General features: G+C 40.1%; 4 protein-coding genes and 1 pseudogene across 7 annotated transcripts; 2 read left to right on the forward strand and 3 right to left on the reverse strand.

Annotated features, from left to right (window-relative positions):
* Positions 1-1,723: 1,723 nt before the first annotated feature.
* On the reverse strand, positions 1,724-10,843 carry LOC135631837 (light-inducible protein CPRF2-like). Of its 3 annotated transcripts, XR_010494528.1 has the most exons (7): positions 10,118-10,843; positions 8,261-8,357; positions 6,090-6,273; positions 3,345-3,420; positions 3,145-3,270; positions 2,481-2,661; positions 2,167-2,304 (listed from the first exon to the last, which is right to left on the reverse strand). XR_010494528.1 is itself a non-coding variant. In XM_065139812.1 (6 exons), the coding sequence occupies exons 1-6, from the start codon at positions 10,583-10,585 to the stop codon at positions 1,894-1,896; spliced, it is 1,338 nt and encodes a 445-aa protein (XP_064995884.1). In that variant the 5' UTR covers positions 10,586-10,841; the 3' UTR covers positions 1,724-1,893. The 3 variants fall into 3 exon arrangements, 2 of the variants coding, with proteins under 2 accessions (XP_064995884.1, XP_064995883.1); XM_065139812.1 differs by lacking the exon at positions 2,481-2,661 and having other exon boundaries at positions 1,724-2,304; positions 6,090-6,249; positions 10,118-10,841; XM_065139811.1 differs by lacking the exon at positions 2,481-2,661 and having other exon boundaries at positions 1,724-2,304; positions 10,118-10,839.
* Positions 10,844-11,114: 271 nt separating this feature from the next.
* LOC103975703 (sec-independent protein translocase protein TATA, chloroplastic) lies at positions 11,115-13,273 on the forward strand. Its single transcript, XM_009390744.3, has 2 exons — positions 11,115-11,531; positions 12,897-13,273. The coding sequence occupies exons 1-2, from the start codon at positions 11,220-11,222 to the stop codon at positions 13,035-13,037; spliced, it is 453 nt and encodes a 150-aa protein (XP_009389019.2). The 5' UTR covers positions 11,115-11,219; the 3' UTR covers positions 13,038-13,273.
* A 967-nt stretch (positions 13,274-14,240) lies between these two features.
* Positions 14,241-15,450, reverse strand: LOC103975702 (auxin-induced protein 22D). Its single transcript, XM_009390743.3, has 4 exons — positions 15,182-15,450; positions 14,889-15,106; positions 14,701-14,803; positions 14,241-14,611 (listed from the first exon to the last, which is right to left on the reverse strand). The coding sequence occupies exons 1-4, from the start codon at positions 15,388-15,390 to the stop codon at positions 14,530-14,532; spliced, it is 612 nt and encodes a 203-aa protein (XP_009389018.2). The 5' UTR covers positions 15,391-15,450; the 3' UTR covers positions 14,241-14,529.
* A 764-nt stretch (positions 15,451-16,214) lies between these two features.
* Positions 16,215-21,430, reverse strand: LOC135630803 (F-box/LRR-repeat protein 17-like). Of its 2 annotated transcripts, none has more exons than XM_065138016.1 (11): positions 20,859-21,430; positions 19,741-19,842; positions 18,752-18,896; positions 18,480-18,664; positions 18,142-18,246; positions 17,842-17,939; positions 17,470-17,717; positions 17,321-17,387; positions 17,157-17,242; positions 16,682-16,780; positions 16,215-16,575 (listed from the first exon to the last, which is right to left on the reverse strand). In XM_065138016.1, the coding sequence occupies exons 1-11, from the start codon at positions 21,428-21,430 to the stop codon at positions 16,513-16,515; spliced, it is 1,770 nt and encodes a 589-aa protein (XP_064994088.1). In that variant the 3' UTR covers positions 16,215-16,512. The 2 variants fall into 2 exon arrangements, 1 of the variants encoding a protein (XP_064994088.1); XR_010494144.1 differs by having other exon boundaries at positions 16,560-16,575; positions 16,682-16,795.
* Positions 21,431-21,890: 460 nt separating this feature from the next.
* Positions 21,891-26,016, forward strand: LOC103976288 (large ribosomal subunit protein uL4z-like; annotated as a pseudogene).
* The last annotated feature ends 115 nt before the right edge of the window (positions 26,017-26,131 follow it).

Raw genomic sequence — 26,131 nt, forward strand, 5'->3', positions numbered from 1 at the left:
TCACCTTCCGGTGACGGGATCCCCAGGTAGCACCACACGAACTAAACCCACGTCGTCACCCCCTCGTGTTCGTCGTGACGGAACTTACTAGCCGCCCTAATTTACGAAAATACCCTCCGCTGGAAGGTTACTTTCGCGTTTTACCCCCTGTCGATGTGTTATTTGTAGATGGGTACCTCCCTAGCGCACAATAATTGTGGCTTAATACTTGGCTTTTAGGTCATTGAAATGAAATGTGGGACAAATGTTTGACTTTTAGGTCACATTTGAGACCATGAGTTGACTAAATAGAGCTGCATAACGTGATTTTGGATTGCACGTAAAGCGATCTTTTACGCACACATCCTCACGAGGGCGTTGATGTAAAAGAGAGATCCTCGGAGGATGTAAATGGAAGAATGGCCCACGGTACCGAGTGGTGGATCGAGCGGGCCACCTCATGGGTCGGACTGCGAACCGAGCGACCCGCTCTGCAGCGGCTTTTGAATTGAAACGTTGGCGCCTTCTACAGATACCGACGCGAGACTTGCAATGGTCTTCCGCCACGTGACCCACCTTTCCTTCAACACGGGTCCCACCACGAGGACCAATCGGCGCATCTACCGGACCGTCACCAACACACCTCGAATTGCTCGATCACGGGAATCGCGTGTCACGTTGATTTCTTTGTTTTTGTTTTCCTTTTTCTTTTTGGGATTAGGAAAATACATATTGGAATAATTGGATAATTAATTCGAATTACTACGATTCGGATATTGACATACGTCTGTCGATCTATCTAAATTATGATATACTTAAGTTGGAATAAGATATTCATCGATCTAAATTAGATTTGAGATTGATGATATTATTATACATTCTGATTGTTTGAGGTTATCGCGATTGCTAATCTTGATCGTTATCAAAGCCTATCACAAGCTAAGGTGCCAAGAAGAGAGAGAGAGATGATGGTTCATGTAGGACTACTATAATCTGCAAGTCACTTTTAGCTTTGAGTGAGACGCAAGCGGGTGCATGCTTCACCAAGTAAAAGATGAGTCAAGCTTAATTATTGATGCCTCTTTCCATGGTCTGTTCTCCCTTTAGACCTTCTTTGACGAGCGACCAGTGAGATCCAAAGGAGGCTGTGTAAGCGACAATTGTCGAGTCTCTGTCGATTGACGTTGGCTGTAGACCAATCGGGACTTGGCCGGTGACCCTCGTCCTCATCGAGACCACCTTCTTTGTCTTGATTTCGAAGAGATGACTCACTGTTCCAAAACTTCGAATGCTTAGATCTTCCTTCCGTCCCTAGATTTCATCTATTAATTACGTCAGATGTCAATCTGATCTTCCTTCCCAAGTAATTTTGACTTTTTCTAATTATCCTCGAATAAGAATCCATTCCCATGTGATGGAATCGCCATCAGTATACTTTTCTTCATCTAAGGTTTCCTGAAAAGAATTAAATACTCAGTGACAATAAAAGATCCATAGAATTCATATCATGTCCACAGAAGAAGAAGACATGAGATTTGCATGCACTCAGTAATGTGTAATCCATCACATCCATTTAATGATGCATCATTTCATCCGTCATGGTTTATGAAAGCTGGAACCACATGACAGGAGGAGGAACCACAGAGAGCGCTTCAGCTGTGAATACACTGTCCTGTTTCTGGTGTCGATAACACATATTTGAATCAGTTTTGATTCACCAGGGATGTTCTATGGAGAAAAAAAGGAGGAGAAATCACCTGAGATGCCTTTTTTGCCCTTCCAAACAGGGACTGATGTTTTGACAAACAAGAAAGATGAGATCATAACTTGTAGCATCCAAAACAGTAGTTAGGTTGCCTTCACAATGGACAATGTGCTTATGACATCTAAATATGACACAGTCCCAGAAACTTGTTAGCCCTGATTCTTTTTGCCAGTGACAGAGGTCTTCGGATCCCATGCTGCTGAGTCCCATTCTGGGGATGAGTTTGGTCCTCCGAGGATTCTTTTATGAGGATGCTCCAGGCTGTCAGCTTGCCGCATGGATGCAGCTCCGTCAGCCTTCCCCGCAGCCACAGCACCATGGACAGCATCCTCAACCGGAGGACGGATCCCAATGTCAGGAAGGCAGGTGTTCGTTCTCTGATCGTATGCTGACACATGGAAGAAGCGGTTTGTGCTGTCATGAACAGGAATGACAACATTGGAGGTTGCATCAGATGAACTCCCGTTAAACGGTAAACTGATATTTGACATGTCTGAGATGATCGGGTACAAAGGACACACTCCAGTTACCCTCTTTACAGTCTCCTCTGCCATTTTCACCTGAATGCCATAGATATTAGACTTGAACAAATAAGTTCTGTAAAAAAAAAAAAAAACTTCTACTACAATGCGTTTGACGAAACCAAACTCATCTTAGTAGAACTTCAGAACTAATCACAATGTTCTTAAGCAAACTGATTATAGTTGCAAGAATACACCTACAGACTACCACTTACCTGTTCTCGTAGCCACAGGTGCTTTAAAGTACTAGCTGTCTACCACTTCAGATGAAGTGAAGAATAATAGGAGCTTGATGATCACCATACAATCACAGGGGGAATAGTGGTCCAATGATTGGCATTAAAAGATGATTGAGATGGACAATGCACAAGCCTTGGCATTGCTTGTAAGTCATGTCTGTTTTGTAATAACATTTAATTAAGCAATTTGTTCATAGGATGTCTAAAATCAAAAAAGTTTTTAAAGCCAGATATTGCATCAATAATATAGAAGTTGTTCAATGCATTGTTATCACTTTATGTCATATAATCAGTAGATTTCATGCCATTCACATGCTTTCATTTGTCATTATAATGTTTTCTTGTTTGCAGATCGTACCCCTCAAAATGTTGTATTTGCTTCTATGCTCTTGAAAAGTGTACTGACATTGAAACCTTTGATATCATCTCCATGAACAAAAGCCATGCAATTGATAAAAGAGCATCCTTAGAAAGATTCACAACTTAAGCAACAAGAAATAGAGAATTTAGGTTTATTACTACATTCACAAACAATATAAGAAATGACATAAGTATTATTTACCAGTTTTCTGCAAGGAACAACAGAATGGATTCAGTCACACGTCTAGCGTAAACAAACATAAACCAGTGAACAGCTTACCTTTGCTCTTAATGTCTCTACATCTGCTTTTAGTATCCTATTGCCAACAGCAGCATCACCGTACTTCTGATTAATATCAGTTAGACGCTTTAACAGTGTTGAATTCTCAATTTTTAATTCGGAGACCTATCAAAAAGTATGACAAATCTTAACACCAATAATTTTGAAGATACAAAAAAAAATCAATATCAGAAAGCAACCTGTCCCTCAAGTTCACTTAGATGTGCTTGCTTTCTCCTTCTTGAACGTCTTGCAGATTCTCGGTTTGAGAGCATTCTGGGCACAAACAGAAAGAATTCAGATTCATTACACAGAATTAAAAGTATTAAAGTAAAGATACCTGCACAGGATATATTTCACAAATCTAGAATTTATCTATGTATGACATTTTACGTCTTACCATAGAGAAACACAAGCCCATTCTTTTAAATAATTGTAAGAATGATGTCACATAAAAACGACGAGATACAAGATCACGTATTCTCACGAACAAAATTGTAAATGAGATATTCGATGTAATGCTTATGTATGTCTGTGTCTTTCGGTTTTGCATATAAAAGGCTGGCACTAGGCTTAGTTTTCTTTGGTTTTGGTGGCCGTTCTAGGCTTGCAAACAAAGGTTGTATCATATGGGCACTTGTGGGGATCTCGGACTGTAGTGGACCAATTTGGACTCTTTGTTCTGCGATCGTTCAGAGCTTGTAAAGTCTGTTTGTAATTTGCATTGGCTATGAAGTGTTTACTGAAATGATTGCTTGTGGATCCCGAGTGAGACGCTTTCTCTAACCCGTTTTCCATTTTGTAGGTCCTAAGGGACCACAGGAGGTTTCGGGGAGGCTGACCATTGCGAACAGACACGCAATGGTGCCGCATGACTTAGACAAAACAAGCTAAGTGCGTGATAGTATGATACCACAAAATAGAAAAAAGTTCAAGAAAACCAACATTTTGTATTAATACACCAGTCATGCAACCAATGTAACAGAAAATGGAAAAAAATGCAACAAGAACTTTCTCCGAAAGAAGCACAAGGACATGTCAAATGCATCTCACTTATGTTCTTAGTACAAGGCCATTTTTGTCACAGTTAGAACTAAACTTGGTGCACCATTAGCCTTAACGGATCTCTTTGTCATTAGGGTTATGTTGAAGGAACTGGCCTTTTTTTATCATTTAACATGAAAGACATAGCAGATACTTCATGTCACCCAAAGACCAGAATATCATGCTTATGTTGGATTAAGCTTTTGGTGAAAGGGGCCATCCTGGATCCCAAAAAGTACCATACAAGTGGCCGAAAGCACTTTAAATCAAATATCTCAAGTGGCCGAAAGCACTTTAAATCAAATATCTCAAGTGGCTAGAAGCACTTATATTGCACACCTTATTCCTTCCTTTTCTACTATGGCTCTACAAATGACTTTCTTACAGGCTAAAAGCCAACACTTCGTGCATTCTCTGCAGCAAATTATCCTATCAAAGATGTACTTCTCATTAGTGTAATGGTGGGAAATTGGCCTATTATTTTAAAGAAAAAATTTCAGATTTACTTATGTAACTGGAAGTCTAAAACAGTCTTCCAGATTATTTGGTTCATTTAATTTAATTTCTGGTTATCCTTCAGGTGAGTTTGTTGGAGTCCTAAATCTCATGAATGACCTTTATGTGAAAATATGAATTCATGAGAAAATATATATAGTCAGAAATACAATAATTTCAATTTAAGTGGATTGCATGTCCTTGCTTTATTGATATAATGTCCAACAGAACCTTTTAAGTCTGGAATCCTTTATTAACAGAATACAATGCTCCAGAGTTCTGTGTTGGCAATTGATCCTACCTAGGGCTCACATTGGAAAGAAACTTGTGCAGTGAACCATCCTTTTTTAATGTCTGAAGAATCACAACAATAAAAAATTTATTGGTGATGAATAAAATTCTCACTAACTAGAGCAAACTTCACAAATTCTTATAAATCCTTTTATACATTTTCTCTATCTTCTAAGTTCCATTCAAGAATCTACAAGAACTAGTCAAAACCCAGCCAAAATCAACCATTCCAGCTGAAATTCATTTGTTTCTGACATAGTGTGATTGATCTCATGAAAATTCAGGAGTTCTGGTATAGGTCTCTCCAGTTATGAAACACAGAAGGAACGGATTATGCCACTGAAAACCAAGAGAAGAATAAGCTGATAGCAAGAGCTTAGATATAGGCTGCCCAATAAGCGAAGACAGCTCAACAAAGAACTGACAATGTGGATATAAGGAGTTCGGATATCATCTGCATCGCCTCCACAAGATGGGATGCCATTTCCCTGACTGGAATTCATTTAACCCATTGCAGAATGCCTTGCCGCTGGTCCAAGTGGAGCCACTACCATTCACTAAACTTAGCACAAGAAAAAGAAATGACAAGCATTTGTTCTCGTAAAATTAATGCACTATTGCCGACAAACTAGCAGCACATTCTTGTTTATTACGCATAAAATAGCAAACCATTCTGTTGACCAACACTAATTATGGGAACAGAAATCCAAACCCAATATACTTTTCGGTGCCATTGCCTTATTTATTCATTTCTCAGTAATTTTTTTCAAAAATTACCCGGATCTATCAGAAAAATCCACTTTGCAAGGCATGAAATATATTCAGTAAATTAGTCTAGCTACAGCAGCATTTTTGCAGCTCCAAAAACTCGGATTTCCAAGCAAATCTGAAAAAGACAGTTCCTTCATTTACCATTCTGAAGCTTGAATAATCAAAGACTGATGAGCCAAGATAAACCTAGGTACAGGTGTTCATGCAAATTATTGGTGTGCTCAAAAACATTCTAATCAGACAACACAATGAACACATGATTAATAATGTGTGGGAGTAAAGGTTAACAAAGGCTTACTATCTCAAGAAAGCTATACTCAAATCAGCACACAATCATATTTTACCTCCTCATGCGTCTTCTTTCAGCAGGGTCCATATTTTCATTGGTCTCTGCTTCTCCTTCAAGTTCATCATCATCATCATCATCATCATCAGACTGGTCCCTTGATGAACCACTGGTCGCTGGCTTCCCTTGGGTACCTGAGTTCTGCAAAATGGATAGAGCTGGAACTCCAACAGGTCCATCACCTGTTTACGTTACAACTTAGAAGCATTTCCTAACTATGCAATGTTAAACGCAGAAAAGGAAAGAAAAAGAAAGAAAAAATATCAAGTTGCAATAAATATGCATCAACCAAATTTTATCCATGCAAATTAGCATGCTAAAATTTTTATATGTGCTAAAACAAAAGGTATGCTATCACACTGCATTCAACCTTAAGTGATAAACAAAGGCTACCCTTTCTAAATTTAGACCATGTTGATATTTTAATAAGATACGGCTGTATAAAAGCTAGCAATCAAAATACAACACCATATTCTGAAAGATGCAGGTTATACAGCTTTTGGGATCAATTCAGGCTACATCAGAACTTTTACACCTAAAACTTACAAATGCACAACATAATCTATATATTCAGCAATTTTGCTGACAAAATTAAAGGCACTCAAAATTGTAAGCAGTGATTACCAATAGTGACTGATTAGGGAGTTTAAGAAAAGAGAGAGTGAACCAAATTCTATAAACATGTACCTGATGTTTTCAAAAAGCCTACCAAATTTCCAACAGATGGAGACTGAAACTTACCTATCTCTAATATAAAAATTAGATATATAAAATCTTTTTCTCTATGAAAATATTGTCCTTAAGATGTTTGGGATGTTATATTGTCCATAACCCAGCTTCTCTGAATCCATATAAATTGATAAATTCTGTCATTTCAAGATTGCACATGAACAGATACATTAACAAAATTTTCACCATATCACTATCAATGAGTATGTCATCCCGAATACTTCCTAGAATAAACTTCATTTTGTTTGGTGGATCAATCAATAATGAATGTTCATAAAGTCCAGCATTTCTAGACAACAATGTCATTGACCAAAGAATTATCATGGTAAACTTCAGAAATCAGATGTAAGAATTTGTTCCTTGAATAGTCCATTAAATATTTATGCTCCCCATGACTATATTTCTTTATGATCCATTTTGACAGCTCCAATTTGGAGATATGGGTGGTAGTACAGGCTCATTAAGGTCATCTTGCTGGAAGGTTGTGGTAACTTCTTCTTGCGTGTGGTTCATCCAGCCCTACAGATAAGCCAAAGCTTCCCCCAAGTAATTGAGTTTAACATCCTTTTTGAAATTACCAAAGACGTTTTCCAAATATAACTATTTTATTCTAGCATCTTGATGTAGCTCTTATTGATTTCAGGGGTCGTAACTTTTCATGATCAAATCCTGCATATCAATGCTTCCATCTAGTATACAACTATAAACAAATCATGAACAATGAGGATTTATAATAGTGATGGCTCTAAAGATCATCTCAGAATAGGATGACTGGTAATTCAGTATATTTTATTTGTTTAATATAAAGACATAGAAGAAATAAGTCTAAACATAAAATGCATAGGGATGCTGGGCGGAACAAGACTAAAAAGAAAGAATGACAAGAGTGGCCTAAACATAACAAAAATATTATATTCTCAAAAGAGATCATGTACACAATCCCTTTTCTCTTCAGCTCAGTCTAATCTTTACTAGGAAATGGTCATGTTCCATTTAATCCATGACACTAAAAAGAATAAGATCAACCATATTTATTCCTCACTCAACATAACTACCATTTTTGGACAAATCCGAGCCCTTCAATGATTCTTTGACTTTCACATGAAATAAAAAAAGGACAACTGGTTATATATAAGCGTATAAAATGTTATTTAGCCCCTTCTCTTTTCGACATAAGTCTCTAATGTAGCTCCATAACCCAAATAAATTTATAATAGACATACCAAAAAGAAGAAATTTAAACTAAACTGAATACTACTCTACCTAATTAATCGAGGAGACAAACATAGTAGGGAAAAAGAAAGTCAAAAAGCCACACAAGTCCATGAAGATGCATATCTCTTTAAACACCCTCTTCATCCGAACAAATTGAAAATTCAGAAATGGATAAAATTAGCCTAAATCATGTCTTCAAACACTAAATTGGACTAGCAATTATACCCTTCACAGGTACTTGAGAACCAAACTGTGAAGCATCGGAAATCGGTGACCTGCTGTCAGCTACAGAAGCAGAATTTTGTGGATTCACACTAGAGCTCTGCAATGAAGAAATATACAATTTGAAAAACCAAATCCAAACATCCACATATGTTTTCTTTTTTGACTAATAGAATTTAAAATGTAATAAAAGTCCTCCATATAAGATTATACTGAAGAGCAATTATCCAGGGCACCAAGAATGTGTAAAGTCAATTTCTTTTTAATGAGAAACCAAAGATTAAAAAGAAAAAAGAAAATCTCAATAGCTCAACATACAATCATATCTTTCAGTAATAAGAGAAACATGAGTGTTATACATAACTTTTTGTTCTTTATACATTTTTTGGTAAGCTTCTAAGTGATAGTTAAAGATTAGAACTTAATGCATACAACAAATAGCTTTAAAAGACAGCAACAGTTGATTAGTAAGATAAAAGACATGTAAATGAAGTAGATGATATTCATCAAATACAAAACATGATAACATCCTGCTTAAAATTTTCAGTCTCAGAGGAGTGAAACCTCATATTCCACAATTACAGAATGGTTTGACTGCAGATAATTGCTCCCTTTTTTTTTTGCTTGGTTACTAGCTTAAGGCTAATGATAAAATGAATAACGTAGCTAGTAAAGAATTTGATAGTTTATCGCAAGGTCTTGGGCTCAAATCCTACCTTCACCATTAACCCTTTGCCAAAAAAAAAAAAAAGACGCATGGGCCAAACCAACCACCAAGATGGTTCCTTGCATAGGTCTACATAACTGATTTGCTTTAGCACCGACGTTAACCTCGAATCTTAAGGAAGGAAGTAAACGAAAGCATTCCTTCTAATTTTCAATGTGGTAAGCAATAAAACAGACAATTTCATGCTTCCATGTAACTATTGTTTCTTGGTGTGAGAGTTCTGTCCTTGGAATGCTTATTAATATTTAGCAACTTACTATTAAATGGTCGCAGAGTTAATGAAGTATGCATTCTGCCTGAAATTTAACTGAAATTTTGTACCCATAAGTATACAAAATAAAATTTGAAACTTGCCAACTCATTTTGGTCACACTTGATTTAGCTTATAGTATCAGTGACTAAATAAGTTAATTTTACATCTGACTCAACTTTCTAATTTATCTATTCAGAAATCCTTTTGTCTCTTGGTTTGGATCTCAATTCTCAAAGCATGGTTCAATTCAAGTATACATGTCTGAAAAGCTTTTGCAAGCTACATTGAGCCATGAATCTCAAACAAGTCATTCATAGATAGTCCAGTGTTAGTCCCTAACTATATCAGCCACCTTGAGCTCAATTTAGACAAGCTGTTTCCTGTCACAACTTGCTCAAGTTTGGTTTAAATGTTTGCTTAAGTAACTAATGGTGAAACTTGCGCTTGAAAAATAAGGAATTTACCCCCTTCATCCACTCAAGAGTTGCTAACAGGTCGTATAAGCAGCAAACTAGGCAGAAGGAATAATTTGGCCAGTAAGAAGCAATTCCTATAGACTTCACACATCCCAACTACTTTGAATCAACACATTTCATCCTTCTAAAAAATGTTCAAGCAATTATCTAGGCCAATAGTGACAGTATAATATAGGTGACAAGATGCAAAATATATGGATAACAGTCAAAAGGCGATCCACAATCTTAGAAGCAAAATCGCCAAATCCCCAAACCGAAATATGTCAAAAGATTATCCTTTTATGAGATTAGAAGTGATAAAACTTGTTTAATTTCCATATATAAGATAAGCATATTGCAATTGGGCAGAAAATATTTCACCACAGGCTAAATACTTCATCAAGAGAATTAGAAACAAGGTGTACTCGAGACATGGCGACTGCAGCGCAGATCACGTCCAGCTTTTGCTTCAGAAGCGCTTGGTAGTTCCCGGGATCGACAGCAGCCGGCGGACCAAAGGGGGCCTTGATCTCCACCACCTCGCCATTTCCGACTCGTCCAGAGGCCCTCGGGGCCCCACAAAAGTTGGACCCCACGGTGGAGGACGAAGCGCTGGGATTGGGTGCCAGGTTAGGGCTAGGGTTGCGGCTAGAGGCCGAGGAGACGGCGCTCGGAGGATAGGGGACCGTATTACAGTTATTTTGGTTGGCGTTGAGGCTAGGGTTAGGGCTGGGGGCGGAGAAAGCGGCGGCCTCCTCGAGGAACTTCTCTAAGTACCACTCGGAGGGGCACCGGCTCATCGCGGCTCCGGTGGGCGAGGGCAGGCCTGCCGAGGCGGGAGAGGCGGCCCAGAAAGAGTCGGCGATCTCATCCGCCGAGAAGACCCTCTCCATCTCTCTCGATCAAGAAGAAGCAGCAGAAGCAGAGTTGAGATTTGATGCTGCCGGTCTTCCTACCCTCCTTTTTCTTCTTCTTCGGTGAGGTGGGGGAGGCGGGGAGACGGCACGCTGATCGTCTTCTCCTCTCGCCTACCTGACCTCCAATTAGCTGCGTAGAGCAAGCACCAGAGGGGCCATCTTTACCGCCAATAAAAAGGCAGGTAGCTTCGCTGGGTAATAGCGCTGCGTGTCTTACACCGAGAAGAAAGCTTTCTTCTACCTTTTTCTCGTCCTCCGTCCCTTTTTGCTTCTGTTGATGGCTTTTATGTATTTATCTTTTTAATTATATTCGTAGTTCCGACAACTTATGTTAATAGCTATTATTCCAATTAATAAACATTTGCTATAATCAAATATATAAGTTAGGAGATTATGAAAACAGCCACGAAAAATATTTATAGTGACATTATGATTCGACATAATTTTAATTCAACGAATTATCATGTGGCGATATTTGTTTGTCGCTACGCCGACTTTGCTCGCTGTTCCCAATCTCACGCTCTGATAATTATCCATTGAGAAATAAATACAAGGAGAAAAAGAAAAAAAAATCGATCGCGCGTGGCGGGAGAGAGAGACAAACGGAGAGATGGTGGCGATGGCCTTTGCTGCTTCGCCGGCCGCTCTAATGACGACGTCCTCCTCGCCTCGGCTGCTGTCGAAGCGCTCCTCTCTCGCATCATCCGAGTCCCTCTTCGTCGTCGCCGCCGCCCACCGCACCCGCGCCCTCCAGAGGAGGCTGCGACCCGGGAGGAGCGGCGGCCTCGGGTGCCGCTGCTTGTTCGGCCTCGGGGTGCCGGAGCTCGTCGTGATCGCCGGGGTCGCCGCACTCGTCTTTGGCCCGAAGAATCTCCCAGAGATTGGCCGGAGCATCGGCAAGACCGTCAAGAGCTTCCAACAGGTTTGCTGCACTCAAAATTGTTCCTTTTGATGGTTTTTCTCCATTTGCTCCCACTTTGTCTCCTCCTCCTAAGAACAAGTGGATCTATCGATGAATAATAACTAGGCAACACCCTCTGTGGGTCTAATCTTCCATCTCGATTCTCAAGCTATTTTCACAATCACTATGCTATTGAATTTTGATTGTGTTATTCCATTAATTGGCATAATCTGATCGACTATACTGTTACTGCTTTCAATTGTTTTGCCTGTGAATGCTTTATAACTCGTCATCACAAATGCAACTTGCCAGGGCAACTCAGGCTGTGTTCAGCCAAAACTGGGCCATCTCAAAATTTTCTTTCGGTAGATGAACCAGTTTCTCCCATCTCAATCTTATCTGACCATGATTTGATTAACAGATTGATCTCCAATTGGTACATAGTGTACCTCTGTCAGCATCACACCCAAATTTGAGAATTGCTGGCTAAGCAATAAGTAGCAGCATAATATGTTCTCATCTGGTATTGTATGATGAATATAATGTTTGCCGGGTGATGTACTAGAGATAAATTTGTCATGCAACAGAGCTCTATCCCTGAGAAAGGTTGAGAATAGATTCTAATACTATGTCAATTTTGCACTATTATCCAACTGAGAAGTGCTACTATAATACCTGAATTTGTATCACAACAAAAGCGGAAGAAGATTTGAATAGATTTATAGAGACTACACGAGTTTACACTTAAGCATTTTGGACCACTAGTTTAGGCTCAACAAGTGTTAATGGTTCAATTGTTCCATCTAGTTGGATTATTACAAATAATATCAAAGGTGATCTAGTATTAGGCACGATAAGAGGCAGAGTAGAAAAGACTATCTGTGAACAAGACCAAAGCACACATCACGACGTGGAACTACAACTAGGCTGAGCTTCACCATGATATGTTTTGATTATTAACCATATTGGTTCTTGACGAAGATGTCAACTTATTCCCATATCAGTAGTGAGAGAAGACTTGAACGAATTTGTAAAGGCTAGATCAGTCCCCTTCCATTAATTTTGGCTTAAGAATTGTGGAACAGTGGTTCATAATCATCCCATTTAGGTGGATCGTGAAAAATACATAGCTAGGTTGGGTTGCGTTGGGTCCAATACACTCTTTTTGTGTTTTAGCCCCTTTATTAACCCAGCTAACCTGATTTGTACAGTAAGGAAAACCTTTGTTCTTTTTTACTTTCCTGAGCTTTTTTCATATTATGTAGTTACTTTGATTGAGCACTGCATATTATTCAATTGCCAGGGTTCTTTACTTTTACCATATTGATTCTAGAGTTTACTTCTTTAATCTGAGTCTAACTGGCCAGCTTGTCTTTGATTGTTCAGGCTGCAAAAGAATTTGAAACCGAGTTAAAGAAGGATCCAGAAGATTCAAGTAAATCTGCTCCAGCTGAAAGCCCTAAAGCAGTTAGCAGTGAAGATGAAAAGAAGGAACTTGAAACATCAGGCACAAATGACAGTTCATGATCGACTGTTGACAAGGTCCAAACTATTAGTATGGTGCAAATGAGTTCTTCCTTCTATTATGCAAAAGACATGAGAGTCTGAATTAGTTAAAGCTACCACGGCTTTTCTTGGAGTTTCTGTAGCTGCTTATAGTTATGTTCTAATAGTTCTAGCAAGGAGGAATGAAGTGGCTGTTAGTTTTAATGCCTATCAACTTAGATTGAAGCTCAATCCTTTAATCTTATGAATCTTATGAACTGTCAGAGTTGATTGACCAGGTCATAACACATCGTTGAAATGATATGACCAATTGATTGTTTCTCCACAACCTTTCAGCACTGGAATTGCTCATTTTCATGTATTGAAGGAGTGCTTTTATCCTGCAGGCAGGGATTTTTTTTCTTCCTTATTGTAGTACAAGATAATCAATGTGCATACTGTAGCAAGGATGTTTTTAGAATCAATATGCAGCATCTATTGTTGGGGTAATTGATTGATTGTGCTGGACATGATTAAGTTTCAAGATGATCAATCCAGGCATGTAATGCACTTCCACCTGACTTGGCTTCAAGATTAATCTTCATCCAATGACATCCAATTTGGGGTTGATTTGATACCAGTCTTGGGTCAAGTTTACATCTCTCTCTAGCTTTTGTTGGTATTGGTGGTTGATCTTTGTGCTATCATGTAAGAGAAAATTACTTTCAAGTTTCAGATGCAAAAAATATGACAAATTAAGCTGATAAGAGAGTAGTATTATTTGTCACAGATCTGTTCTTCCATTCATTTTTGTAGGCTCCTAATTTCTTAAACATAGTTCAAGTCACTTTCAGGCACAGATCTGTAATAAGATGGGATCCAACCATGGCAACCAAACTGGAAGTTTCCATCCTACTCTCATCCATCTGCATCACATGTGTTGTCAGAAATGTTGATTCCCACTGTCTTGGATTCAAGGAATATGGACTGGCCTTCTTGGATCTTGTCAGCCACCAAGTGTTAGCTTTATTTGCACACCCCCATCACTCTGATATAGAAAACATTGTTTGACTTTGAGATCCAAGTGTTCCCACCATGTAAATCTCTGCCCAAGTGGTACACTTGTCTGCAATGCAAATTGGGCACTGGTTTCAAAAGAAGACAAGTTCCTGTATCAATGCATTTACCTAGAAAACTTGAGAAGGAATAGAAGTAGAAAGATAGAGATATCAGAACAATAGGAGAGATTCTGAAACATGGTTTATCTTCTCTTTTGTTCTGTTTGCTTCTTCAAATTCAGATCATGGTGGTACATGAAATAGGAAGTCAAGCAATCCTTTGATTATATAGTGTAACCAGAACTCAAAAAACCTTAAAAGAGATCCTTTATACAGAAAACATCTCATGCAGAACAAACTCTGCATCTTGTGAAGTTGGAATACAAGATTGTTCTTGACACAGACATCATGCTTCCTTCTTCTTCTTTCTCTTTCTTCTTCTCTCCATCTTCGTTTCTTCTTTGTAAGCCTGTGCCCTAGCTATATTGTCTTGTTCTCAGGCCTCTTACTTCGCATCCTTTCATTATCCTCAATCTTCTGCAGGAGGAGATGAACATCCTACAGACACCAAATCAAGAAGACAAAGCATGTCAGCCAAGTGAAAGGAGAAAGAGATGAGATCTAACAGGAGCAGATCAGATGCTTACTCCCAGGGAACATCACCGACCAACATCAAGTCTCCATCTTTGTCCTCATAGGTGATGGCAGATTCAGATCCACTGATGCAGCCTTCTTTCCTTGAGACCTCTCCTGCAAGAAATGAAGGGAGATCTGCATCATTCCCATGGCCATGCTTGTTCTTGATGTTGCTGTTGTTGAGGATGAGTTCCCTCACCTTGAGTGAAGCACTTGAACATGTTGTCGATGGCCTCCCTGAGCTCCTTGTAACCCTTGTAAACCTTGAGGTCAATCTTCCTCAGGTAAGGAGCCCCGTCCATGCTCACTTTCACGTACAGTCCGGCGGCCTCCGCCTCCGCCTCCGCCTCCACCTTCCTCGGCGGGAAGCTGTTCCTCCTGTACGATCGGATCGGCGGCCACCCAACTATCTGCGTTCTGCCATGTCAAGGAATCACCCATCAGCTAAACAAAAACCACATGGTACCGAGAAATCATTCTAGGCACTCTTACTTTGCCGCTGGTGCTTCGCCGCAGTCCACCTCCAAAGGCCTGCTCTTGGCACGGCTTTCCATGTCGCCATCTTCCTGCAGCGCTCTTTTGCTGCCCCTCGTCGAGGGGGCCGCCGGTTTCTCGGGCGCTTCGGTGCCCGGCAGCCCGAGCCTGAGTTCCGTGTCCCTGAGGTCGTCGCCGTCCTTCACGTAGCTCGCCGCAGCTTCCATGGTGTGCCAAATGAAAGCGATGCCGGAAGACCGTGCCTGTGGAGGTGGAAGAAAGCCTTCCGAGGATGGTAGAGATATATAGTGGCTGACATGAAAGCAGCAGCGGTAGTAGGAGAACGCACGCTGTGCGAAGGCTTTAGTGCACGGAGGTCGCTGGTCGCCCAGATGGCGGACAGGGGTGACCACCATGCCGGACCGATTAGGCCTCGGGCCGACCCGATCCGATCGATCCTACGGCTGGGATTCGTTGATCGGTGGTTTAGCAAAGATCGTGGCCGTCGAACCATCCCCTCCGGTCTGGCCCAGGACAGCGGCATGTGGTCGAGGGAACCAACACAGCTTTCTTTGGAGCTCGCAACAGTGGAGGAGCACATGAGGTGTTTGGGTTTGGTCGGTAGGGCTCTTAACACCATCTAATTTATCTAATCATCGTAATATCTGCATAATCGCACCGTGCAAATTGATCTGTTCGACAACAATTAGTGATCGATATGTTGGACGACGTTTATTGACCGACCGAAAGGTGAGAGACAGATCGATTATTATAAACGAGGGGGAGACAAAAGTCAATTTCACGACAAGTTCTTTTCTCTTTGTATTTGAACGTGTCATGTCGTGAGAATCTTTACATCTTTCAACAACGAGAAAAGCATGACTGACCACTCTGTCAAAGTTGCTGAATTTGAAGTTTAGTACAAAATCGTGGTCCATTGCTAGTTGGATTCCCATTAACAACATCATGTTAATCAAATAAGAGGGAGCATTTTAGGTGAAGCAACATGCGCTGTGCAGGTTTATAATAGATAGATAGATAGATAGATGGATACATGTTCAGAGTTCAGCTACTTTATATCTCTCGAATGATTCATTCACAACATTTGTTGTAGTGAATTTGAATCGCATCAGGACAATAAGATTAAGATTCCATGGTTTCAAATCTATGGATGAGGACTTGAAAACCATCCAACTAATAATACAAAGCTAAAAAATTTCTGGGCAAAGTGAGCAATAACACGTTGGGAACAATCTTATTCTTCTACAAGTCCCTGATTCCTGAACGCTTTTGAAGTGCTTTGTATGTCACATTAGAGGTTGAAAGATACTTGACATTGTTGGAGCTAATTAGTCATGATGCACAATGCATTGGGTCATCCTTCTCCTCTTCTGTTTCTCATCATCGGATAACTGCAAGCAGCAGCAGCAGCAAGCATATGACTATGTTTTCAGGAAACAAAACTTAACACCAAGGCATTGAAGAAGCAGGCGTAGCTCTGAAGATGCTCGTACTCACCTGCTGGACAAAATGGGGAACCTGGACCCTTTTAGATCCATCAGCTAGTCGCTTACATGGTAAATGGTCTTTGACAGCAGCAGCAAACTCATTGAGTACCTACAAGTATGGCCACTGGTTGAAGAAGAGAAAAAACAGTGGAAAAACTTCTTTCATTTGAGTGCCAGACATAAAGCAACTTGGAATATTAAACAAGGCAGTATTAGAAGGGGGAGGGAGCACACTGAAGCATAGCAAGTTTTCAGATGAAATTTGTATAAAAGAAAGGGGACAAATTTCCCACCCTGTTTACATTTTTATACAACTAAAAAGGAAACAAATTTTTGTTATCTTCTTATCTTCCCACCCTGTTTACATTCTTATCTTCGTAAAAATTGTGTAGGGTTGGTAAAATTTTTGTTAATTCAAAACAAAAACAGGTGTCTTTGTCATGCACAAAACACAAGCAATTAAATGTAGCTTATAAGAATGGTACCTGATTCCGTATAGCTCCAATTAGCATGTCTTGACATCCGGAAGCATGTACATTCTTCAAATTAGGGCATTGGAGCAACAACCTTTCTGTGTGATTTTAGCATACCTTGTTAGAAACCATGATGTGTCATTATAACATCATAAAGTTCAATGGCAGTATTCTACCCGGATGTAAGTTTGTACATGAGTTAAGATTAAGATCATTGAGCTCCGGACAGTTCAAGTACAGGGTCTGCAGTGCCAAAGTCATTTCAGAAGGCATGATGAGAAAGAAATCACGGAAGTTCTGCTGATTCTTATGCATTTTCACTTACATCTAAACCTGAGCAACCCCATAAACTGAGCTTCCTCAGAGTTCCATGTTTTATAATAAGCTTTTGGTAGATCTTCTGTGACTTCATGGTAGATGATTTCTGGCACTTGGTATATTCTCCACTCCTTTCATTATTGGGATATACATTTTCTTCAGCACTTTCGTTCTGGTAATCAGTATCACATATGCTCATCCCACAGTCAATTAGCTGGAGAAGAGGCAATTGAACTGCAGCAAACTGGACTCCATCTGAAAAAGATGGACAGAGAAATGAGGAACAATGCATGCAGTCACCCGATTTACAAGGTATGGTAACCTTTGCTGGACAAAGGAATTAAGCAACCGAAGGATGAGGAAACAAACAAATACTTACTCGAAGTAATATTTGGGCACAGAGCAAGTAGGAGTCTGGATAGAGTTTCAGGAAATACATTGCATATCATTCGGATTCCACTGTCAGTGATGCTTGACCTAAAGAATCAAGCAAGTGTGAATCCAGAGAACTCAAATAATAAAAAAAAGAGTGAAAAGCATGTACAACCAGAACTCTAAAGGCAATGTGAAACAGATTGGCATTCACATAGAAAATTGAATGTTACAATGAGATCTAAATCCAGAGATTCGAAGATAATAACTATATATAACCACTACTTTAGCACAGAATGAAACATACCCACTCAAATCAAGCAATTCTAGACTTGTGCAACACGAAACGATGGCAGTTACAGCAGCATCTGTGATTCTTGAACCCAGAACCAATGACAACATACGCAAATCCCTAAGAAAACAAAATTTAACCATCAATCTACTGAAATGGAAACTAAGCAGCGGTAGAAAAATAATGCTTTTTTAATAAATTTCATCTAGTATGATTGGGCCCTAACATCTGTTACACTATAGATAGAAATACATCACAAAGCCTACTTTAGCATTAGAGTCTTTATGGGATGCATGTGCCCAGTTCATAATTGTTAAACATCATCATGAATGTACGTCAAGCATAATACCTACCTGAGATTTGCACTTGTAAGAGAGAGGACAGCTTCATTAGAAAGATGAATTGAGGCAACATGAATATTTCTTAGCCTTGGACAGGTACGCCCCAAACATTCCATCATCGTGATAAGATCTGTCGAATCATTTTCTTGTCGTGTAAAATCAAGAGACAGCTCTCTCAGATTAGGACATTTAAATACCTATCAAAATGATTAGAAGTCCTTACATGCACAAAAGGAAAGATAAATAAATCACAATGAATTTTTATAAGCAAGACAGTCACATACCATTTTTGAGATGCAGTAAAGATTTGATAGCCAGAGTGATGAAAGACTTGATGAAGAGATACTGAGAAATCCAATGTTGGTGCAACCCTCAACTTTAAGCGTTGAGAGACATCGTTTCTCAGCAACAAAACGACCCAATTCATCCCTACAAACAAACAAAAAGATGGCACACATATGGTTATGCACAAGAAAAATTGCATTGATTTTGTAAATGACCTTGGAAAACAAATTCTATTAATAGACCTTGGATGTGGCTGAATTTACAAGACTAAAAGCACAACTATAGAGTTTATCACCAGCATTCTTCTGAAAAGAGGTATATATCAAAGATTTTCAGAAGAGATATAAAATCCTGGCAGCTAAGGCAAAAAGAATTGAAATAATTACACAAAAATCAATGTATTATTTATCTTAAAATCATGCATGAAATGATAAGTACATGTGAATCACTCTTCAGGATGTGACAGTTCACCCTTCTTTGAGGAAATATGTCTGACAATTGACATGCAACGATAGAAACACATCTAATGAGAGGTAAATTGGTCTGGAATGGTTCAAATCTTAAGTAAATCAAGTAAATATTTTGTGGTCAAAAGTGCCAGAAAAAATGGAATAGATAGTACAGGCAAACATCCTTGAAAACATTAGTAGGCCTTTCAGCAAAAATATAATACACTAAGTTGCAATTGCAGTTAATAAGAAAATACAATGTGTGTCAAGCAGATGGTCTGCACAAAACCAGACCTAAGACAGGAAATCAACACTAAAACCAAAACAAGTCATTCTGTAAAAAATTGAGCTCTATATCCATGCGCCAACAATTCAGTGCAGTAGCTTAACATAGATGAGGATCAACCAAACTTAGAATGCACGAGTGAACTGTTAGCTTAGACCTAAGATACTTGAAACTACACAGGATGATGCAAGGAATCAAAAGCAAAACGTAACCAAGAAAAGAAAATGAGTGTTTAAAAGCCAATGACATATACCCTGTTATCCTGTTGACCACATTTTCAGCCATGTTTATCTCAAAAGCTTCTAAATTAGGCAGTGAGAATGCAACACAAGCTAACATGGTAGCATCAATATCACTGCAGAAAATGAACAAAAAGAGAGATTAATCAGACATTATAGTACCAGATTTTCACCTAACACTGGTAAAAGAAGCAAACCAAATGAAAAGATCTGTTACATAGTCCAGTCTTCAAATGCTTGAAAAGGCATAACTTTTATTTCTGGCGTGTTTTATCAATATATTATTAGTTTAAAAAGCCACTAACTGAGTTGATTCATACTAGATTGTCACAAATGTATCTCACTCAAAACAAAGAGAAATAATAGACAAATGAATCCATCTAACCTGAGTCTTCATCAATCATTAAACCTTCTGATCTGCGGAACCCAAGCCAGACACAAAGAAAACAATAACAAAAAGTGAAAAACCATAATCAAAAGGAGAAGTATATTTGTACAAGAAAAAAAAAAAGAAAAAGTATAAAATGCAAAATGTAGTATGCAGATAGTATTAAGATCTAGCCTTTCATCAATGACAGATCCGAGCATTCTGCATCATTATTTAACTATTCAGCCAAATCAAATAGATCATCAAAAGGCATATTGGTAGGGCCTCTGTGATCCATGTCGCCAATGCAAGTTCTTCCCTTCAGATCTAGGACATATGAAGACATAATCGCATAACAGAAAAACAGATCTTGAAGTGGGGAAGGAAGATCTCCACTCATTCAACGAGTAGAACATGTCCTTATCGTTTCTTCCTCACAGTTCACTTCAACAGATGTCATGGTTCCCTTCACAGGTTGACTTGGATCTACAATAAGATCAAAGCCAAAATTGATAGATCCATGACCAGATCTGATATTGTCAATTGACCAACGATCGAAATATCAAATTTTCATTCTTATCTTAAATCTGCTTCATATAAATCTTTCGCGAGGTTTAAGCCTAGATCTGCCCCATGTGTTCATCTATTACCAATATTTGACTAAAGGTTGGTTTTTTTGTCACTGTCATGTAATCTTAATTAAGTTGTTTTCCTTAGCCGATCCAATCGACCACCCTCATCCTTCTCAGAGAGACCAAACCCTACCTTTCCATCGTCAGAGTGAGCCGCGTCAATCCGGCACATTTGTGGAGCACCGACCCGACAAACCCGATCTGCGATTGAGGTGAAACCCTAAGCCTGAGCTCCTCCGCGGAGCGCCACACCTTCCGCACGCACTCCCTCCATCCCCGGCACACCGCCGCCGCCCGCATCAGCTCCTTGGGCGACAGCCGCCTTAGGATCTCCACCATGCACGACGACGGCAGAGACCCTTCTCCATCCCACCCCGCCTCCTCGTCGTCCTCCTCCTCTCCTCCCTCCTCGACGACCACCTCTGGCTCCCCCATCGTCACCAGGGCCGCCGCCTCGATCACCCTCTCATCCTCATCCTCCAGCGCCGGGGCGGGGGACGAGGAGGGACGGTCCTCGTCGAAGGAGAGCGCACGGCGGAGGCGGTTGCCGGAGCGAGGGAGGTGGAGGGAGGCGGATCCGCCGTCGGCAGAGGGGCAGACGTGGCCCTTCTTGGGGAGGCCGCAGCGTCCGCAGTTGTAGCTGCCCCGCTTCTTGGGGGCTACCACCCTCGCGGGGGCTGCGGCGGTGGGCGGATGGTGGATCATGTTAATGGAAGGAGATCGGGGCCTCGGTCGCTCAGAGAGCGAGAGAGAGAGAGAGGAGGGCGGAGTTGAGGTAGGTGAAATAGAGGGGATGGGAGGGAAGCGTCGTCGGAAAGTGGCGGGAGATTAGAGATGATTTCGCGCCATTTCAGTCATGTGCGCGATCACGTCAGGTCGAAACGCGGGGTTGTGGAGAGGCTATAAATTTACTCAAATGACCCTGATCACGTATTGGGCCTCAACTGAAATTGGCCCAATAACGATGGTCCATTACACATTGGGCCTTCTTCCCATTTGTGCCTCCACTATGACATCAAGCGCATCAGCGGAAACGCACTGATCAAGAGACAACGGACGGTCATGATCAAACCCTACCCTTCTCCTATAGAAGTTTTTTACCCGTCACTATTTAGCCTCGTCTCCCGTTCCTGAAACCGTAAGTCGGGACTTACCTCCTCGTCCGATGGCCGCCGTACGTCCCCTCGTCACCGTGCAGCCCCTCGAGGGCCACATGGCCACTAACGCTCTTGCCGGTGTCCCCCGACCCGACGTCCTCAAGGCCCCGATGCGCCCCGACGTGGTCCGCTTCGTCCACGCCAGCCTCTCAAGGAACAGCCGCCAGCCGTGCGCCGTCTCTAAGCACGCCGGCCACCAGACCTCCGCCGAGTCTTGTGGAGTACCGGCCGCGCCGTCTCCCGTATCCCCCGCGTCCCCGGCGGCGGAACACACCGCGCCGGCTAGGGTGCCTTCGGCAACATGTGCCGCGGCGGCCGTATGTTCGCCCCCACCGAGACCTGGCGCCGCTGGCACCGCCACGTCAACGTCAACATGCGGCGCTACTTCACTGCGTCCGCCCTCGCCGCCTCCGCCGTCCCCTCGCTTGTCCTCGCCCGCGGCCACCGCATCGAGTCCGTTCCCGAGTTCCCTCTCGTGGTTTCTGACACTGCCGAGGACGTAGAGAAGACCGCCTCGGCGATCAAGATCCTTAAGCAGGTTGGCGCCGTCCCTGACGCCGAGAAGGCTAGGGACAGCCAAGGCATCGGTTCTGGTAAGAGAAAAATGCGCAACCGCCGCTACATCTTTCGCAAGGGTCCTCTGATCGTTTACGGAACCGAGGGTTCCAAGATCGTGAAAGCTTTCCACGATATTCCTATGTCAAGCGCCTCAACCTTGTAAAGTTGGCTTCGGGAGACCATATCGACAGGTTAGTCATCCGATCTCGATCCGAATTCTATACATATGAAAGCAAAATATTTAATCTTGTTTCTTTTCTCGACTCTGCTACAGAAATATTTTTATCGTCCAATAAAATGATGTTAAAATAAAATTAAAAAAATAATTTTATAATATTATTTTTATCGTCCAAAGGAGAAAAAATAAGAGAGAGTCGAGTTTTATTGGGAAACAAAGTGATGCACATTATACAATTGCTTCACTTTTTTTTTGTCTTCAAAGTAAAGCATTCGGTAGAAAGGATTTCTCTTGTGATCCTACCTCTTCATCCGTTGACTGTTGCAGAAATGTTGATTTCTCAACTGCTATTTTTACAGACGTTACAAAATGAGAAATTAATATCGGTGAGAATAACATTGTGAAATTATCTTTTTAACTTTGTTTTAATGTTATTTTTCATATGTATAGCACATGCAGTATTTATGTTAGCAGAGTCAACGGCGGGAGATGAAACGAGGTTAAATGTTTCATTTTTGTAAGTATAAAGATATCAATGTAACTTTTGAAAGTATAGAGATCGATATGTTAAGGATAATTAACTATAAGGGTGAATCTATAATTAGCCAGAAGTTGAACTCTGTGTTTGGAACCTTTAATAAGCCGGCCGAGAAAAAGAAGGGCTATGTGTTGTCAAGGTCGAAGATGCACAATACGGATCTGTCAGGGATCAGTAACTCTGACAAGGTGCAGTTGGTGGTGCAACCGATCAAGAAGGATGTGAAGAGGCACACATCGAAGAGGAACCTTTTGAAGGATCTCTACACGTTGCTGAAGCTTAACCCCTACACCAAGATGGTGAGAAGGATGGCTTTGCTTGCAGAGGCACAACACATAAAGGCAAAGAGGGGGAAGCTTGACAAGAAGAGGACCCAGCTTCCCAAGGTATTGCAATTCATCATTGTTATCTTGTGGATTGACCTATATGTGGAAATTTAAGCTGCGTAGTTGACTGTTTCTGTTGTTTTTTTTTTCTAGGCTAGTATGGAGCTTATAATTAGTCCATTTTTCTGACTTCTATTATTACTTCCACTGTTCTTGAAATTTCTTGATTTAATTAAGGAAAACATGGAGGTAATATGAAATGTCTCCATCTGCTAGGATGCTTTTAATTAGATTTGTAAGTGTCAAAAACTCTTGTTATTTGATTGCAAAATCTGTACTAATATTTGACATTAATGTCTAAGATGAAAATAATTTATGTTAGCATTTGAAATTTGGTACATATATTTTTTTATGATTGATTTCTTTGGAACGATTTTTAGCTTGGTTTTAGTTGTTTGTCATGTTTATGGTCATATGATTTTCTTCCCTTTATTAAAGATAAAATTTCAGGTAACTGTATAACATGGTTGGATATTCACATGCTATTAGACTTTTACTAAGACATGATGTTTTGGCACCAAAAATGGATATAGAATGTCCTGTGTTGATAATCCTGAATCCTTTATAAAAAATGTTTTAGCTATGGAAAATTTCAAGTCAATGATGTCCACATGAGAGGTGAGCATGCTCTAGGAGTCTATTTTTAGGTTGGTCCAGAGTGACAGTGTGTAAATTATACCCTTGGTGAACTTCTGCAAATAATTAGTCTAATTCATTTCTTATTTATGTAGTCTTTCGCAGCCTAAGATCGAAATACTGGGTCCGTGGGATTGAGATCACATTATCTAGTTGAGAAATTTAACATTCTAACGTGTAGTACATTTTAAAGACTATAGTTATAATATGAATAATTTTCAATTTAAGAACAAAAATATGTACTATAATATGTCTCTTAATTGCATCCAACAATGAACCAAAAGCATTGAAAAAAATTGACATCGTCTACAAAATTATTCAAGATTAAAAGGCTGTTGTTCTACTGTATGAAATTGAAAGAGAGAACATGAGATGGAACAGATATCCTAATACATGACATACTGGAATCGCAGCAGCTTTGACTGAAGCAGGAAATTGTCTTTAACACATTCTCTTTTGAAATTTTATTTGATAAACACCTGGTGTTTTTTGTTGAATTTTAAGTGTAAATGCGGTTGAATGTTGTCCTAGACTTCTACGGTCCGTCCCTCTTGATAGTGGTAGTGCAACAACTAGCCTGGATAAAGTAATATATAACTGATAGTAGTAGTGTACCTGGTGCTTTCTGGTTATGATGTTGATGCATTCAAGGATGCCTTCTCTAGGAGTATATTTACTTGAATAGGATGAAAAAGGGTTTCAAAGAATAGTTGCTTGCTAGTTGAGGTGTCATAGCCAAAGCAGTGGCTGAATTTATGAATTCATTAATAAGTCGGCAATTTTGGGATTTTATTACCAAGATGCTCATCTTTTAATGGTCTATAGGGCTACACTTGCCAATTTGTCTTGTTCTAGTTTTGTGACTGGAGTTTTTTTTCCATCTTTATACTCCTCCAGGAAGAAGCTGCTGCAATCAAGGCTGCAGGTCCGGCATGGTACAAGACTATGATCTCAGACAGTGAGTGTTTGGTGTTCAGCATAAGGTATGTGTATTAAGAGGGAATTTTGCATCCCGTTGCGTTTCTTTAAGAAAAATTTTGGTTATGACTAAGTTTATATTAAATGTATGGATTGCTAATCATTATTATATGGTCTAGTAGTTCATGAGGTAGATTTGGTCGACAAACGAAGAGATCTTACGATTGCAAATATGCAGTGATTTTACAGCTAGGGAAACTTTGGAATCATTTGCTACCAATTTGATGCATTGCTTCCAACAGTTTTACGTGATTCCTGCATCGTCAACGACGGCAGTAAGCAACCGCAGCCCAGTATTTGCTCTTGCTCTGATCTGAGTTGACGAAGCCCCCTCTTTTGTCTTCCTTGAGAGATTCATAGAATCTACATCCGATGGTATGTATGACCTGCAAGCACAATCGATCAAATCAATTGCAATTGACGTATTAGAAGTATTCATTGTGTTGAATCTTTTGTTCCGATTTGTTCAGATCACAGAATGCAAGTGGAACCCACGGAATCGCAATGGCCGGTTCATGTTCGTCAGATCACTCTTACCACAGCATGACCTTTAGAGAAATTTCTAACATACTTGAATTGATTTTAATCTTCAAATAAAGTTTTTCTCTGTAATGTAAATAACAATAATTTTTAGTAAGTTTTAGAATGCTATGTTGAATCTTATTATTAGATCGTTAAATAGTTATGTTTTTTAATTCTAATCAACTAAATTATCAACCAATTTTTGCATAGTAATATTTTGAGTAGATTTGATTTGGGGATCACTAAACATTTTTTTTAAATAATTCATCAATTATTTCATACTTTTTTATAGGCTTCAACAATTCCATTTCTTTACCAAGAGAGTAATTATGAAAGGGTCCCACCGCATTACATGAATCAACAAGAAATAGCAACCAAACAATAAGAGTGCGTTACGGATGGAGAAAGATTAGCCCTCCATTTGGCTTGGATGGTAGGAGCCACACGTGGCAA

This window comes from Musa acuminata, chromosome BXJ3-2 (assembly GCF_036884655.1).
Source record: "Musa acuminata AAA Group cultivar baxijiao chromosome BXJ3-2, Cavendish_Baxijiao_AAA, whole genome shotgun sequence".
Classification (NCBI taxonomy): Eukaryota; Viridiplantae; Streptophyta; class Magnoliopsida; order Zingiberales; family Musaceae; genus Musa; species Musa acuminata.

What these genes read in the sequence shown, in the direction of transcription:
- LOC103975703 (XM_009390744.3), top strand. Translation starts at nt 11,220, where the DNA reads ATGGTGGCGATGGCCTTTGCTGCTTCGCCGGCCGCTCTAATGACGACG. An exon ending in CCGTCAAGAGCTTCCAACAG is followed by an intron (nt 11,532 to 12,896) that starts GTTTGCTGCACT and finishes TTGATTGTTCAG; the next exon opens with GCTGCAAAAGAATTTGAAAC.
- LOC103975702 (XM_009390743.3), bottom strand. Translation starts at nt 15,390, where the DNA reads ATGGAAGCTGCGGCGAGCTACGTGAAGGACGGCGACGACCTCAGGGAC. An exon ending in GGCGAAGCACCAGCGGCAAA is followed by an intron (nt 15,107 to 15,181) that starts GTAAGAGTGCCT and finishes TTGACATGGCAG; the next exon opens with AACGCAGATAGTTGGGTGGC. An exon ending in GTTCAAGTGCTTCACTCAAG is followed by an intron (nt 14,804 to 14,888) that starts GTGAGGGAACTC and finishes CATTTCTTGCAG; the next exon opens with GAGAGGTCTCAAGGAAAGAA.
- LOC135631837 (XM_065139811.1), bottom strand. Translation starts at nt 10,585, where the DNA reads ATGGAGAGGGTCTTCTCGGCGGATGAGATCGCCGACTCTTTCTGGGCC. An exon ending in CTGCAGTCGCCATGTCTCGA is followed by an intron (nt 8,358 to 10,117) that starts GTACACCTTGTT and finishes TCTTCATTGCAG; the next exon opens with AGCTCTAGTGTGAATCCACA. An exon ending in TAGAGACATTAAGAGCAAAG is followed by an intron (nt 2,305 to 3,144) that starts GTAAGCTGTTCA and finishes TATGGCATTCAG; the next exon opens with GTGAAAATGGCAGAGGAGAC.
- LOC135630803 (XM_065138016.1), bottom strand. Translation starts at nt 21,430, where the DNA reads ATGATCCACCATCCGCCCACCGCCGCAGCCCCCGCGAGGGTGGTAGCC. An exon ending in TTTACTGCATCTCAAAAATG is followed by an intron (nt 18,665 to 18,751) that starts GTATGTGACTGT and finishes TCATTTTGATAG; the next exon opens with GTATTTAAATGTCCTAATCT. An exon ending in ATGTACAAACTTACATCCGG is followed by an intron (nt 17,243 to 17,320) that starts GTAGAATACTGC and finishes AAAATCACACAG; the next exon opens with AAAGGTTGTTGCTCCAATGC.